The 17,666-nt window shown below is 44.6% G+C and overlaps 1 protein-coding gene across 5 annotated transcripts in view; it reads right to left on the bottom strand.

Annotated features, from left to right (window-relative positions):
* LOC135550742 (angiomotin-like) overlaps positions 1-17,666 on the bottom strand; it is a 68,124-nt gene that overhangs the window by 33,645 nt on the left and 16,813 nt on the right. For 2 of the 5 annotated variants that reach the window (XM_064981820.1, XM_064981817.1), the window contains exons 2-5: positions 7,180-7,389; positions 6,527-6,595; positions 6,334-6,394; positions 4,083-5,097 (exon numbers count right to left, since the gene is read on the bottom strand). In XM_064981820.1, the coding sequence (XP_064837892.1) occupies positions 4,083-5,097; positions 6,334-6,394 (1,076 nt within the window). In that variant the 5' untranslated portion in view covers positions 6,527-6,595; positions 7,180-7,389. Of the gene's footprint in view, positions 1-4,082; positions 5,098-6,333; positions 6,395-6,526; positions 6,596-7,179; positions 7,390-10,308; positions 10,489-17,666 lie in introns of those variants that run through there. The other 3 variants (XM_064981818.1, XM_064981821.1, XM_064981822.1) reach the window with 3 other exon arrangements.

Below are 17,666 nucleotides of genomic sequence, written 5' to 3'. Positions count from 1 at the left end.
GCGTTTTTCTGGATTTTTTGGTTGTATTCTGTTTCTCACTGTTCAAATAAACCTACCATTAAAATTATAGACCGATTATTTCTTTGTCAGTGGGCAAACGTACAGTGCCTTGCGAAAGTATTCGGCCCCCTTGAACTTTGCGACCTTTTGCCACATTTCAGGCTTCAAACATAAAGATATAAAACTGTATTTTTTTGTGAAGAATCAACAACAAGTGGAACACAATCATGAAGTGGAACGACATTTATTGGATATTTCAAACTTTTTTAACAAATCAAAAACTGAAAAATTGGGCGTGCAAAATTATTCAGCCCCTTTACTTTCAGTGCAGCAAACTCTCTCCAGAAGTTCAGTGAGGATCTCTGAACGATCCAATGTTGACCTAAATGACTAATGATGATAAATATAATCCACCTGTGTGTAATCAAGTCTCCGTATAAATGCACCTGCACTGTGATAGTCTCAGAGGTCCGTTAAAAGCGCAGAGAGCATCATGAAGAACAAGGAACACACCAGGCAGGTCCGAGATACTGTAGTGAAGAAGTTTAAAGCCGGATTTGGATACAAAAAGATTTCCCAAGCTTTAAACATCCCAAGGAGCACTGTGCAAGCAATAATATTGAAATGGAAGGAGTATCAGACCACTGCAAATCTACCAAGACCTGGCCGTTCCTCTAAACTTTCAGCTCATACAAGGAGAAGACTGATCAGAGATGCAGCCAAGAGGCCCATGATCACTCTGGATGAACTGCAGAGATCTACAGCTGAGGTGGGAGACTCTGTCCATAGGACAACAATCAGTCGTATATTGCACAAATCTGGCCTTTATGGAAGAGTGGCAGATATCCATAAAAAGTGTTGTTTAAAGTTTGCCTCAAGCCACCTGGGAGACACACCAAACGTGGAAGAAGGTGCTCTGGTCAGATGAAACCAAAATTGAACTTTTTGGCAACAATGCAAAACGTTATGTTTGGCGTAAAAGCAACACAGCTCATCACCCTGTACACTATCCCCACTGTCAAACATGGTGGTGGCAGCATCATGGTTTGGGCCTGCTTTTCTTCAGCAGGGAAAGGGAAGATGGTTAAAATTGATGGGAAGATGGATGGAGCCAAATACAGGACCATTCTGGAAGAACTGACAACTGCTGTTCACAAATGCTCTCCATCCAACCTCACTGAGCTCGAGCTGTTTTGCAAGGAGGAATGTGAAAAAATTTCAGTCTCTCGATGTGCAAAACTGATAGACATACCCCAAGCGACTTACAGCTGTAATCGCAGCAAAAGGTGGCGCTACAAAGTATTAACTTAAGGGGGCTGAATAATTTTGCACGCCCAATTTTTCAGTTTTTGATTTGTTAAAAAAGTTTGATATATCCAATAAATGTCGTTCCACTTCATGATTGTGTCCCACTTGTTGTTGATTCTTCACAAAAAAATACAGTTTTATCTTTATGTTTGAAGCCTGAAATGTGGCAAAAGGTCGCAAAGTTCAAGGGGGCCGAATACTTTCGCAAGGCACTGTACAAAATCACCAGGGGTTCAAATACTTTTTTCCCTCACTGTAGGTAGATAGACAGGTAGTTATGCAGACAGTAGGTAGGCAGACAGTAGGTAGGCAGACAGGTAGGTAGGCAGACAGGTAGGTAGTTAGGTAGGTAGGGGGAAAGGCATGTAGGTAGGTAGTCAGACAGGGAGGGAGGGAGGTAGGTAGACAGGTAGGTAGTTAGGTAGGTAGGGGGAAAGGCATGTAGGTAGGCAGACAGGTAGGTAGTTAGGTAGGTAGGGGGAAAAGCATGCAGGTAGGTCGTCAGACAGGTAGTCAGACAGGTAGGGAGGGAGGGAGGGAGGCATGTAGGTAGGTAGACAGGTAGGTAGAAAGGCATGTAGGTAGGTATGCAGACAGGTAGGTAGGCAGGTAGGTACAAAGGCATGTAGGTAGGTATGCAGACAGGTAGGTATGTATGCAGACAGGTAGGTATGTATGCAGACAGGTAGGTATGTATGCAAACAGGTAGGTATGTATGCAGACAGGTAGGTATGTATGCAGACAGGTAGATAGGTAGGTAGGTAGGTAGGTAGGTAGGCTGGCTGGCTGGATGATATATGAAGGACAGGTAGGTAGCCCTCCAGCACTGTGTGTGTAGGCAATGACCCCGATTATGACTGAAAGTCACAGAGTTCAAGGGTAAAAGCCTAAATCACCCCTAGGAATGTTAAATGTATCAAAAAATACTCAAGACTATAGTTGGACGGTATACTGTATATACCGTATCCCGGGGTGTTTCGAAATACCCTCGGTGTGATTTTCCAATAACGTCAATAAAGTTTTTGTTTTATAAATGTGATTATTTGTACTTTTTAAGTAAATACCTGCAGTCAACTTGTGCAATAAGTAATAGATGAAGCAGATTGCGTAATTTTTCATTATGATGCATACTGGTACTATTTTCTCATACAGCTGTTTTACTAAGTCACGGTTTTATTTACAAAAAAGCACAACGAGCAAAACAGATGCTTTGTGAGGTGAGTCACTCCTGCAGCGCAATTTACAGTGTCTTCAGAAAGTATTCATACCCCTTGACTTATTCCACATTTTGTTGTGTTAGTCTAATTTCAAAATGGATTCAATAGAAAAAAATGCCTTACCAATCTACACACAATAACGACAAAGTGAAAACATGTTTCAATTCTCATCACAATTCTCTCTATATGGTATAGTTTCTGCTCTGACATGCACTGTCAACTGTGCGACCTTATATAGACAAGTGTGTTTCTTTTTAAATCATGTCCAAACAATTGACTTGGCCACAGGTGGGCTCCAATTAAGTTATTGTGACATCTCAAGGATGATCAAAGGAAATTGGATGCACTTGAACACAATTTGGAGTGTAATAACAAACAGGTGTAAATTGGATATTTCTGTATTTCATTTTAAATAAATTAGCAAACATTTCTAAAAACATGTTTCCACTTTGTCATTATGGGGTATTGTGATGTCATTGTGGGGTATTGTGATGTCATTATGGGGTATTGTGATGTCATTATGGGGTAATGTGTGTAGATGGACGATTATATACATTTTTCTACCATTTTGAATTCAGGCTGTAACACAGCAAAATGTGGAATAAGGGGTATGAATACTTTCTGAAGACACTAAGTAAGGCGACGAAGTTACAAGAAAATCACTGCAAATTTTTGCCAGCTATATATCTTATTCAATTAACTATGTAAGATTTGCCAAATAAATTCTCTCCAGCTGTGTTTTGCTAACTTGATAATGTTCACTAAGATGTTTGGTGCAGTATATCAAGTGAATATGTGCATGAAAACTAGTTGTCTATCGTTGAATAACAAAAAACACTTAATTGAAGAATCTCTACTGTTGACCGAACATAGACGAAGGGCCGAAGACCTCGGCAACCGAACTTCGGCTTGCCTCAAGATTTTTTTTGTTCGTACAGACGGAAAAAAAACAGAACACCAAAACAAAAACGTCACAATTTTGTAATAAGCTTTAGTAGTTAATGTTTGCATTTGATCGTTAGCAATTCCTTAGTACTTGTTAGCATTTATTTAGCATTCTGGTAACTGACGTTTTATACAAACTTTTTTGACGTTAGAAAAAAATGTTTGCCCCTTGTGTGCACTGCCAGTAATACTGTATATCCCAGAATTGCACAGGCACGGTATGAAGGTATGTAAATCTGGATACCATCCAATCCTACTCAAGACGCAGCAGGTATATGAATTGTTGAAGCTTTGGACAGCACACCAGCAGAGACTTTAAATAAATGCAGTAAATAGACATTCCTTAGCCAGCAGACAAGGGGCAGTCTGTCTCTCTAGGGCCATGTTGGGGGAGTGTGTGTGTTTCTCAACTGAGTCAGGTGTGCGTGATTCAACTGAACAAGACAATGGGATCAGATTTCTTTAACTATATTCTGGTAGCCACATCAACAACATGAAATTCAAGTTTGATACGATAGTAACAGTGATACAGCTCAGACAGACAGGATGTTCACTCGGACAGTTAGACACACAGTGAGTCAGTACGGAGTGAAGTGTGTCCATCTTACTCACCTGAAGGAGCCGTACTCTGGTGGAGGCTGGTAGCGGACGTGTGGCACCTCGTTCCTGCCCAGGTCCCTGGGCCGATGCTCCTGGTAATAGTGCCCTCCTTGCTCCTGATGCTGCGGCTGCTGTTTGGAAGGGGAGCCCATGTTCTTGAAGGGGTAGTCAGGTGGGGGGCCCCGATGCTGGCCTGAGGGCTTGTAGTAATCCCCCGGGGGACCTGGAGGGGGAAGCTGGGGGGAAAGGGGGGCACTGGTGATGGGGGCGTGGGCCTTCACCCCGCTGGTGGCCAACGAGAGCTGCATGAGGCGCTCGGAGAGGGAACGTACGTGACCCTGCTTCAGGTCCTTGAGTCCGTCGTCCTGATGCACTTTGCCCCCGGTGCTCAGCCGCTGCACCGTTGGACGCCCCTCCGTACGCACCTTGCCGTTGTTGGTTGCAGCTGTCACGTAAAACGCAGCGCCCACTGACGGAGGCAACTGTTGTTGTTGTTGATGTTGGTGTTGTTGTTGTTGTTGGTGGTGCGGGTGGCCCCGGAAATACTGCGACTGCACCTTGGCCTCCTCGTAGGTGGGTAAGTCCTCGGGGTTGGGACCCTGGCTGCTCCCTCCCCCACCACCACTCATTCCTCCTCCTCCACTACTACCCCCGCCGCGGGAGCCCAGCTTCTCCACGCCACTGTCTGCCTGCAGCTCCTGTCCCTGAGGCTCCTGCCGGGCGATGTGGGGCACCATAGAGTCGTGCCGTTCATCGTTGGGCCCTCCATGGCCTGGGTAGCCCCCGCTCACCCCACCCTCCTGCTGCTGCCTCTGCTGCTGCTGTTGTTGTTGATGTTGCTGCTGTTGCTGCATGGCCAGCTGGTAGTTGCGTCCCTCACCATAGCGCATCTGCTCCTGTAGGAGTCGCTGCAGGACGGTGTTGTTGCTGCCGCTGCTGGACGTTTCGTCGGCCACCGGCCTCATTTCAGTTTCCCGAAGACCACGCACCTCATGGAAAGATGAGCTGCGCCCGCGATCGATGTTCCCTGAGAGAGGGTAGGGTGGGACGAAGGAGGGTGGGTGAGGTGAGGAGGGGGATGAGTCGAGAAAGGATTGAAGAGAGGGGTTGAGATGGAGAGAGGGTGAAAACAGGGTGGGGAGAGATGGAGAGGGGGAAAAGAAGGGAGAAATGTGGGGGGGAATAGAGGAGACAAAGTCAGAGAACACACAAGCCCTTTACCAACGACCCCTAACACTCATAATGAGAGTCATAGCTGAGCATACTGAACACTAGACATGAGTGATGTTAAGGTGAAACACATAATGGAGATGAAAACAATGACAAAGGGACTGAACCACCACTATGCTCTGAGAAACGTAAAGAAGACGTGAACCCCCCCTGCAACTACTCAAGAGGTAGTTCAGACCAAACCAGAAAAAAGCATATCAAACCAAAACTCTTAACACTCTGACAGCTGGGTAGCATTGGAGGGGGTATTATCAGTTTTAAAGGCAAAATCTGGTGCTTACAAGTGCCGGTTTCTAATGCTTTCTGGAGCCAAACTACAAATATGACACCATCGTCAGCAGAAATACTGACTTATAGTCAGGCCAAATTGGTCACCCAAACCAACCGATTACATGGTACTTAATCCCAGAGTCAGAGCGTTTAGGACCACCCAGGTGTGTATACTGTAACCCCACTCCCCTTGTGCAGGACAGGAGAGAACATCTGATTATTACTGTCAACATGCAGTGTGCACTACTATCGTCGAAATGAATCATGACCATTTTTACACACCCAACTATTTTTATCATTACCCTGGCAGATAATTTGCAAAATGATTGATTCAAAAATCAAAACTCTTTTATCCCAAGCTAGGCATGTGATTGGTAGACATATGACAATCATACAGTAGGGGAAGGCACATGTGTTTTAGTAAAAACATACAAAGTCAAAGTAGAAACCACCCAGGGCATGTTAGCCGTGAATTAGCTAACATGCCTGCAGGTCTAAATCAAACACACTCATTTCCGGAGAGTGTAAATTTACACTTTAACTCCATCCAATAAAAAGCCACAAGCAAGTGTTACGCTTAAAGGGCTTCACTAGGTTTAGGAGTTCTTTTGAAACTGACTTCCTCAATGTTTTGGGGGTGGGATTTCAAACTGGGTTCTATGGAGTGGTTTCCACTGACAACCTTGAATGCCAATAAAGAGAAATGGTGGTTAAAGATAAAGAGGCACCATCTACAAAGTAATGAAGAAGGTGAAATTATTACATCTATTGCTTTCTGATATTCTTCTCATTCTCAAGGAGGATGAAGCTTTTTTCCGAAACATCTGTGGTAAATAAATATATATAAAAAAGTCAGCTTTGGGGTCATCCGCACGCAGGGTTCTCTTCCAAGTCGAAGAAGGAAAAGAGAGAGAAAAAATGAATGTCACAATGGTAGTATACTCTCCCCGACATACTTCGACTGCTATTTCCTGCCGCTCTTCCCCCAAATCTTCTCCTTTCTGACTCCCCCTCTTCAGAACCAACTCGTACCAACAAGGACAATGGACAAATGGAGAATGGAGCAGAAACAAAACAAAAACACACAACTGAAAATAAATGTGGAGACAAATGGAGGATCCACTGGTATGACAGAGGGAATTGTTTTGACATGGCGAGACACAGTGACTTATGGGTTGTTTAAAAAGGCTGCTGCCTGCCACACAGAGAAAGCAGGGAATCTGACAGGCAGGCAGGCAGCACACTGGACCCCGAGCAGGCGTTTCACATTGTAGTCTCTACTCTGTACTAATGCTACATTATGAAATGACATTGGCATTCAGAATCGTCTACTTCTATTCAATCAAATTCAATAAGTGGTAAAACTAATACTGTGCAAGCAGAATTGTTAGGTTGCTTGAAATCAAAACTCAGTCATACTGTACTGGCTTGTTTAAAATCTGCTCATTAACTTTTCCTCTACCCCCCACCTCTGTGATTTCATAACCCCTGCAATCTAAATGCGGAAGACAGTTGAATGCATTCAGTTGCACAACTGACTAGGTATCCCCTTTACCATCCCTTCTATATCTCCCTAGACGTATCCGACTCCCTCCCCCTGGTCACCTACCTGTGTGGCTGCTCTCACCGCGCTCCTCCGGCACCGCTCTGACTAGGCTCTGCTGCTCATGGTGCTGCCGCTGTTGGGGGGGGGACAGATATCGAGATGGGTGTCTCCAGGGGGTCCGGTGGGGGTCTCCTCCCGGTCCTGTAGCGTCACCAGTTCCTCCAGCTGCTCCAACACAGAGGCGCTGGTCCACGTCGCTTAGCCCCAGCCACTCTGCAACAGGAAGAGCCACTCTCAACCAACCAACCTTAACAATGGGGGTGGGGTCCGGTATGCACGGCCGCAGGAGCCGCACAGGGGAAGAGGAGGGGCGGGGATTTTGGGAATGTAAAATAGGGGACACTTTCAGTGAAGTCTTTTCCTCTTCTGGTTCGGCCGTGAGCAGAGACCGAGGGCCAGAGTGAGCCTTGCAACATACAGCTGTGTGAATGTCTGGGCAGGTTATGGGAAGTAGGTGTGTGTGTGTTCAGTGTTGTGTTTGTTTTCAGTGTGTGTGTGCACACGCACCTGTGTGAGTGTGTGTGGGTCTGCCTTTCGCTGGAATCAAACACAGGATGTGAGGATGTGCAGGGTTCAATCAGAACAGAGAGAGAATGGAGAGCTGAGCTGCTCTTGACAAAACAAGACAACTCCCATCTCTGTGTGAACCAGAGGTGATTTTCTGGACACAATCTTTCCTGGCGACGTTACCGAACATTGGTGTTATTGTGAAACCCAGTTTGGAGTCGGCAGACTCAGCCACAGAGAAGCAGTTACAGCTAAAACAAGAGTTCAAGTGCTTGGAACAACAACATTGAAAAAGAATGTCAGATTAAATGCTCTTCACTCTGTCAAAAGACGTCTGGACGTGGGTGAAATCCCGGGGATAGCAGAATCCATTTCTGTTGATGTTTGACTGACTCGGTAGCCATACAGCGCACACACATGCACATACACGCGCACACACACACACAGACACGCACACTGCCCTTCCTCTAACACAGCGAGAGCAATCAGAACTAATAAAGCCAGATTTGGTTTCTCAAACCCCCCCCCACAAAGACACATACAGTACATACATTTGCAAAAACACATACAGTACCAGTCAAAAGTTTGGACACACCAACTCATTCAAGTTTGTTTCTGTTGAATAATAGTGAAAACATCATAACTGAAAAAACACATATGGAATGATGTAGTAACCAAAAAAGTGTTAAACAAATCAAAATATATTTTAGATTCTTCATAGTAGCCACCCTTTGTCTTGATAGCTTTGCATTCTCTCAACCAGCTACACCTGGAATGCTTTTCCCACAGTCTTGAAGGAGGTCACTCTCCTTCTTGGTTAAATAGCCCTTACATAGCCTGGAGGTGTGTTGGGTCATTGTCCCATTGAAAAACAAATGATAGTCCCACTAAGCGCAAACCAGATGGGATTGCGTATCACTGCAGAATGCTGTGGTAGCCATGATGGTTAAGTGTGCCTTAAACTCTAAATAAATCACAGACAATGTTACCAGCAAAGCACCCCCACACCATCACACCTCCTCCTCCATGCTTCTCGGTGGGAACCACACATACAGTGATCATCCATTCACCTACTCACAAAAATACAACGGTTGGAACCAAAAATCTCAATTTTGGATTCATTAGGCCAAAGGACAAATTTCCACCCGTCTAATGTCCATTGCTCGTGTTTCTTGGCCCAAGAAAGTCTCTTCTTCTTATTGGTGTCCTTTACTAGTGGTTTCTTGGCAGCAATTCAACCATGAAGGTCTCTGAACAGTTAATGTTGAGATGTGTCTGTTACTTGAAATCTGTGAAGCATTTCTTTTGGCTGCAATTTCTGAGGCTGGTAACTCTAATGAACTTATCCTCTGCAGCAGAGGTAACTCTGGGCCTTCCTTTCCTGTGGCGGTCCTCATGAGAGCCAGTTTCATCATAGCACTTGATGGTTTTTGCAACTGCACTTGAAGAAACTTTCAAAGTTCCATGAAATTTTCAGGATTGACTGACCTTCATGTCTTAAAGTAATGATGGACTGTCATTTCTCTTTGCTTATTTAAGATGTTCTTGCCATAATATGGACTTGGTCTTTTACCAAAAAGGGCTATCTTCTGTATACCACACCTACCTTGTCACAACACAACTGATTGGCTCAAACGCATTAAGAAGGAAAGAAATTCCACAAATGAACTTTTAACAAGGCACACCTGTTAATTGAAAAGCAATCCAAATGACTACCTCATGAAGCTGGTTGAGAGAATGCCAAGAGTGTGAAAGTTATCATCAAGACAAAGGGTGGCTATTTTGAAGAATCTCAAATATATTTTGATTTGTTTAACACTTTTTTGGTTACTACATGATTTAATGTGTTATTTCATAGTTTTGATGTCTTCACTATTATTCTACTTTGTAGAAGTAAAGAAAAAACATTGAATGAGTAGGAAAGTCCAAACTTTTTGACTGGTACTGTACATTCACGTGAAAGCAAATGTAGACACACAATCACACTCTTGATAGGACAGTATGAGTAAGACAATCAGTATCACAACAAGGACTAATCACCCTCCACTTTGAAAAATGACTTCCAGATGGTCCCGTCATACTCCCTCCCCTCCTCACCCGTCTCCCCCCATTTGCTGATGCTCAAATTGTAAGTTCCTTGACTGTTTGAAATAAACAGTTTATTCTGTAGCCAGAGCTGGCCACAGTGCATTCCGGTCGCTCCTCAGATAGGTCTCCCTGTAAGTCGTCCCAGTGGCTTTGACCTCTGTGTGTGTGTGTGTGTGTGTGTGTGTGTGTGTGTGTGTGTGTGTGTGTGTGTGTGTGTGTGTGTGTGTGTGTGTGTGTGTGTGTGTGTGTGTGTGTGTGTGTGTGTGTGTGTGTGTGTGTGTATGTGTGTGTGCATGCTTGTGTGGGTATGTGGGTTGTGTCAGCCAGCATACCTGAGCTAGCCTGGGTCTCAGCAGTACCTACAGAGCACAGCTATGACATTCACCTCAACACTCACACGGTTTGAAATTCCACTATCAGGATGTGAGCAATAACATTCAATTTCATTGCTCACATCCATCCACCTAGTTTGAAATACCACTGCCATGATGTATCTCAACTGCAACTTCACACAAGGTATTAAAAAGGATCACATACCAAGGGAGCAGTAGGCTACAATGAAATATCATGAGATATTCCACAGAACCAAAACAATGCCAAGAGATCCAGCCTGCTTTGTTCAATCCAATTTTCCCACAGAGCAGCTCAGTAAAGCAGTTAACACTGCTCTCAGCTTGTATCTTCGTTCTGCAAGAGCTACCACGGCACACCTCTCTCTCTCTCTCTCTCTCTCCTCCTCCTTCCCTCCCTCCCTCCCTCCCTCCCTCCCTCCCTCCCCCTCGTTCCAGCAGGTGGGGCTGCGATCGGGAGGACAGGTGAATCTGTAGGCCCTCCAGGATCTCGTCACACCCTCATACCTGAGCGCTGGCGTAACTGCTCCTTTACACCGTTTACCATTAGCCCGCCCAGCCACCTGCTGCTTCACCACACACTTCCTCTTTAGAGAGGCCCTGCGCACACAGGTTCAGGTTCCCACTGGTCCTAGATCAGTGAGTCAGGGGCAGACAGGCCCACAAAGTTGGAAGGGATGGAAAAGCTGTGCTGGAGTTAGTCTCTCTACAAAAACCATAAAGGGAGAGGGAAGAGAGGGAGGGAGGGAGACAGACAGAAAAATAGAGTTTGAGTGTGAAAGAGAGAGAAAAAGAGAGTGAGTATGTTTCAGTGTAAGAGAGAAAGAGAAAGTAATATAGCAAGACAACAGAACTCCCTCCCTCTCTCTGAGAGATCCATTTAATTAAAATGGCATCATTCATTGGTAGCCAGCCATGATCTCAGTCGTAAAGGTCTATGACCAGTGTCACCTCAGTGAAACATACAGGTAACTGCCAAAATAAAAGGAACACCAACATAAAGTGTCTTAATAGGGCGTTGGGCCACCACGAGCCAGAACAGCTTCAATGCACCTTGGCACAGATTCTACAAGCGTCTGGATCTCTATTGGAGCGACACGACACCATTCTTCCACGAGAAATTCCAGAATTTGGTGTTTTGCTGATGGTGGTGGAAAAAGATGTCTCTGGTGCCGATCCAGAATCTCGCATAAGTGTTAAATTGTGTTAAGATCTGGTGACTGAGACGGCCATGTCATATGGTTACATCGTTTTCATGCTCATCAAACCATTACGTGACCACTGATGACATTTGAATGGGGGCGTTGTCATCCTATAGGGGCATAGTCATGGCAGCCTAAATAAAGGCCAAAATAATGGCCTGCCCAGCATTTTTATACATGACCCTAAGCATGATGGGACATTAATTGCTTAATTAACTCAGGAACCACACCTGTGTAGAAGCACCTGCCTTCAATATATACTGAACAGAATTATAAACGCAACATGCAACAATTTCAAATGTTCTACTGAGTTACAGTTCATATAAATCAGTCAATTGAAATACATTCATTAGAACCTAATCTATGGATTTCACATGAATACAGATATGCATTTGTTGGTCACAGATACCTTAAAAAAAAGGTAGGGGCGTGGATCAGAAAACCAGTCAGTATCTGGTGTGACCACCATTTGCTTCATGCAGCGCGAAACATCTCCTTCACATAGAGATGATCAGGCTGTAGGTTGTTGATTGTGGCCTGTGGAATGTTGTCCCACTCCTCTTCAATGGCTGTGCAAAGTTGCTAGATATTGGCGGGAACTGGAACGCACTGTCGTACACATCGATCCAGAGCATCCCAAACATGCTCAATGGGTGACATGTCTGATGAGTATGCAGGCCATGGAAGAACTGTGATATTTTCAGCTTACAGGAACTGTATACAGATCCTTGCGACATGGGGCCGTGCATTATCATGCTGAAACATGAAGTAATAGTGGCGGATAAATGGCACGACAATGGGCCTCAGGATCTCATCTCCGTGCATTCAAATTGTCATCGATAAAATGCAATTGTGTTCATTGTCCATAGCTTATGCCTGTCCATGCCATAACCCCACTGCCACTATGGGGTAAACTGTTGACATCAGCAAACAGCAATACACATGGTCTGTGGCTGTGAGGCCCGGTTGGATGTAATACCAAATTCTCTAAAATGACGTTGGAGTCGGCTTTTGGTAGAGAAATGAACATTTAATTCTCTGGTAACAGCTCTGGTGGACATTCCTGAAGTCAGCATGCCAAATGCACGCTCCCTCAAAACTTGAGACATCTGTGGCATTGTGTTGTGTGACAAAACTGCACATTTTAGAGTGGCCTTTTATTGTCCCCAGCACAAGGTGCACCTGCGTAATGATTAGGCTGTTTAATCAGCTTCTTGATTTGCCACACCTTTCAGATGGATAGATTCTCTTGGCAAAGGAGAAAGACTAACAGCGGTGGAAACTCATTTTTACACAAAATTTGAGCGTATGGAACATTTCTGGGATCTTTAATTTCAGCTCATGAAACATGGGACCAACACTTTACATGTTGCGTTTGTATTTTTGTTCAGTGTATCCCTCGTTTACTCAGTTTTCCACTATTTTGGCAGTTACCTTTCTCTCATCTGAGTGAGTGAGGCTTTCAGCCTTTAGCCTGATGCCAGATTTGTGTAGAGAGACTGTTTCAAACTCTGCTCCCAGCTTCAGCCAGCAATTAACCGGGAGCTTTGAGATACGATGATATACAGTAGTAGCTAGCTATATCTATTATGAGCTGCTCTTTCATATTTTTAATGGCGCCAGAGGTTGCACTGTCTTATTTAAATATTTGCCTTCCATGTGCAAGTTTCCCAGCGCCCCTGCACACGGCCTGTTTATTCTTCTAAAACACCAGAGCGGGGTTAACAGCAGAGGGGGGGGGGGCTTCCACAGGAAAGCAAGGTAGAACAAGACATTAAGAGTTGGATAGATGGGTAGAGAAAGAGAGTGAGAGAGAGCGAGAGAGACAAACAGACAGACAGACAGGAGACGGCCCCTGACTAACATCCCCGGACATTAAGGTTGACGTTCAGACCTTTTCCCCTCAAGAGACATACTGCAGGATATACACACTGGGTCCTGAGAGCACCACACACACGCATACATTTTTCCTTATACACACACAGGGGTCCTGGGAGCACATAATACACTCCACCCCGGACACACATACCCCACCACGGACACACACACACATTTTCCCTGGAGGGTGATACTACAGGTTACTTACGGGGTCCTGAGAACCCATCACCCACCACTAAATACACCATACACACACTATGTTTTCCCCAGGGGAACCATGAATAAGGGCAGTAGGTTAGATTAAGATGATTTACTGTCTATTCATACCAGGAATAGAGCCAGAGGCAGACATGGGTTCAAATACTATTTCAACTCTTTCAAATACTTCTAGCATTTGATTTAGCCTGCCTGGACTGCCATGCAAGCAGAGTCTTCCATTGGTTTCACTGCAACAAAAGCTCAATCAAGCAGCCAAAGTATTTGAAAATAATTTCAAAAGTTTTTAAACCCAGCTCTGCCCAGAGTTGGGGGCTGGGAGACCAGGATGGTACGCAAATGCTTAACCTGCGTCACTCCCCTGAGCCTCATAAGAGTCCCAGTCACTTTTTCTCAGAGGGAACTCCCACACGGCTCCATATACACATGTACAGTTGAAGTCGGAAGTTTACATACACTTAGGTTGGAGTCATTAAAACTAGTTTTTCAACCACTCCACAAATTTCTTGTTAACAAACGATAGTTTTGGCTAGTCGGTTAGGACATCTACTTTGTGCATGACACAAGTCATTTTTCCAACAATTGTTTACAGACTATTGTTTCCAACAATTGTTTTCAGATTATTTCACTTATAATTCACTGTATCACAATTCCAGTGGGTCAGAAGTTTACATACACTAAGATGACTGTGCATTTAAACAGCTTGGAAAATTCCAGAAAAGTATGTCATAGTTTAGAAGCTTCTGATATGCTAATTGACATCATTTGAGACAATTGGAGGTGTACCTGTAGATGTATTTCAAGGTCTTATCTTCAAATGCAGTGCCTCTTTGCTTTACATCATGGGAAAATCTAAAGAAACCAGCCAAGACCTCAAGTCTGGTCCTTGGAAGCAATTTCCAAATGCCTGAAGGTACCACGTTCACCTGAACAAACAATAGTACGCAAGTATAAACACCATGGGACCACAGTAAAACGAGTCCTATATCAACATAACCTGAAAGGCCGATCAGCAAGGAAGAAGCCACTGCTCCAAAACCGCCATAAAAAAGAGACTAGGGTTTGCAACTGCACATGGGGGAAAACATTGTACGTTTTGGAGAAATGTCCTAAATGTCCTATTAACAGAACTGTTTGGCCATAATGACCATCGTTATGTTTGGAGGAAAAAGGGGGAGGCTTGCAAGCCAAAGAACACCATCCCAACTGTGAAGCACGGAGGTGGCAGCATCATGTTGTGGGGGTGCCTTGCTGCAGGAGAGACTAGTGCACTTCACAAAATAGATGGCACATGAGGGAGGGCAATTATGTGGATATATTGAAGCAACATCTCAAGACATCAGTCAGGAAGTTAAAGCTTGGTTGCAAATGGGTCTTCCAAATGAACAATGACCCCAAGTATACTTCCAAAGTTGTGGCAAAATGGCTTAAGGACAACAAAATCAAGGTATTGGAGTGGCCATCACAAAGCCCTGACCTCAATCCTATAGAAAATTTGTGGGCAGAACTGAAAAAGCGTGTGTGAGCAAGGAGGCCTGCTCAGTTACACCAGCTCTGTCAGGATGAATGGGCCAAAATTTACCTAACTTATTTTGGGAAGCTACCTGAAACGTTTGACCCAAGTTAAACAATTTAAAGGCAATGGTACCAAATACTAATTGAGTGTATGTAAACTTCTGACCCACTGGGAATGTGATGAAAGAAATAAAAGCTGAAATAAATAATTCTCTCTACTATTATTCTGACATTTCACATTCTTAAAATAAAGTGGTGATCCTAACTGACCTAAAACAGGGAATTTTTACTCGGATTAAAAGTCAGGAATTGTGAAAAACTGAGTTTAAATGTATTTGGCTGACACCTAACCCAAACCGTCTGCGCACGTGCGCCATCGTGCATACATTTATTTTGTCTCCCCACACCAAGCGAGATCACGACACGCAGGTTAAAATATCAAAACAAACTCTGAACCAATTACATTAATTTGGGGACAGGTCGAAAAACATTAAACATGTATGGCAATTTAGCTAGCTAGCTTGCACTTGCTAGCTGATTTGTCCTATTTAGCTAGTTTGCTGTTGCTAGCTAATTTGTCCTGGGATATAAACATTGAGTTGAAATTTTACATGAAATGCACAAGGTCGTCTACTCCCGACAATTAATCCACACATAAAACGGTCAACCGGTGTGGTCAGCCTATAAGGTGTATGTAAACTTCCGACTTCAACTGTAACTGTAGACAGCAGATAACAGTGTCTAAGTTCCCATCTGGTTCAGGTCCAACCAGTTGACTCTACCTTCGTAGAGAGATGGGCCTGAAGGTGTTGACTGTCATTGTCCTGTATCTGTTTTCTGTCAACTGTACACTAACAAACACAGCATAGTAGCATACTTAGCCCGAGGCAACAACAGTCACATTCCGGAGAACAGAGAGGGTAAGAGAGGAGAGGTGAGAAAAGGAGCTGGTGAACAACATTCCAGGGAATGTGTGGGTTTTAATCCCAATATGGCAACCAACTCCTGACACACACACACACACACACACACACACACACATACACACAGAGGGGGAGAAAGAGATCAGGCAACTGACCCCAAACAACCCTGTAGCTAAAGTGTTCTGGCCCACTTCACACACATGCACACAGCGCACAAAACACACTCACGGTCATCTTTCTCGGGGAGTGCTTACATAACAGCGGAACATTAGTGGAAAGTATCCAGTGGTTTAATGAACTCCAGAGAGCTCTTCCACGTCAACTTATTGTAGGACAAGATAACACTGACAATATTGTTATGGGAAAGAGAAGAGGGAAGGGTGAGGAACAGGGAGGGAGTGAGAGGGGCGAGGGAGAAGATGGCTAGAATAGAGGAGAGAAATATGTAGGGAAGGTCACAAGAAAGGCATGAGGGGATGAAAAAGAGGAAGGGGAAGAGAAGGGGGGAATGTGGTGCAGATCAAGAGAGATAGAGCAAGAGCGCGAGAAGAAGGGAGAGAGAGAAAGAGAGGAAGACCGAGAGCAAGAGATAGATCAGGGGAACAGGGGAAAACTGAGAAACACATGGCAGGAACCAAGCAGGAAATGCAACATTCCAATCTAGAAAGGCCGCCCATCTCCCTCCCTCCCTCCCTCTGTGGCGGGAGAGAGCATGAAGCCCACACTCTCCCTTGGTGTCCATTACTCTGGGGTCTGGCCTGGGAGATTCTCCCACAGCAGCACAACTGGGGAAGACAGAACCAGGTCAAGAAACTCTGACACACACACATACAACCTGTACGATCTTTCTCGCTCTCTCCCTTTTCCTCTTTCCATATCCCCTTCTCCTTCGATTTTCTCCACATCCCTCACTCCATGGCTGGCCGTTGCCATGTTTAATATGAGGAGCTGGAACATGTTCCATTAAACATGGGAAGGGCTGGTTGAAAAGGCAGCAAAAATAAAGAGAACGAGGTAGAGGTGGGTGGAAAGGGAAAGAGAGAGAGAGCAGTCTCCACAGGGTCACATTACTTCACTCCAGTGAGGATACTCTTGGAATAATAAGGTGGCCATTGTTTGGATAGAGATGGGCGTCCGACCAGCTCTCTGTCACAGTACCTCAATCTGTCAATCAGCGCCCTTCACTTTGCCTTTCAAAAACAGCAGCCCTGTGCCAGAGTATTCCCCTAATTCAGTTTGACCTACATATCAGAGGCATATCAGTTTACTGTTTTTCTGAAAGTCCTTTGTTGGGGAGAGAAGGAATTCAATAACTCTTCATTTTAATGACTCAAATCTCCAGTTCTGGTTGGTCAGGGAGGGTTTGTGGAGCTAACAGAGGGAAAGTGATTGTATCTGACTGTTTGAAGACCTTTGACCCTCTCCCTAAATGAGAAAAGGTCGTCATAATCGGACCAAACCCGGCAGCAGCCATTTTGACAAAGCTGACATGCTTCCTCTCTCTGGAGCCCTTTCATTCCTTCTATTGCTCTCTTTTCCCAACTCAATCACAATCTCTGTAATGTGGTTTCATTCTCTCCGCAACACACACAAATGTTCCTGATACAGGCCCAACTTTCGGAAACACAGCAAACTCCCTCATCTGCGCATATACAACTTCCTAAACCCCTTACCACATGTGCGCCACACACACACACACACACACACACACACACACACACACACACACACACACACACACACACACACACACACACACACACACACACACACACACACACACACACACACACACACACACACACACACAC

The sequence above is a fragment of the Oncorhynchus masou genome, chromosome 12 (genome assembly GCF_036934945.1).
Source record: "Oncorhynchus masou masou isolate Uvic2021 chromosome 12, UVic_Omas_1.1, whole genome shotgun sequence".
Taxonomy (NCBI): domain Eukaryota; kingdom Metazoa; phylum Chordata; class Actinopteri; order Salmoniformes; family Salmonidae; genus Oncorhynchus; species Oncorhynchus masou.
The sequence above is the reverse complement of the archived record's forward strand: the minus strand, read 5'-3'. Positions and strand labels throughout refer to the sequence as shown.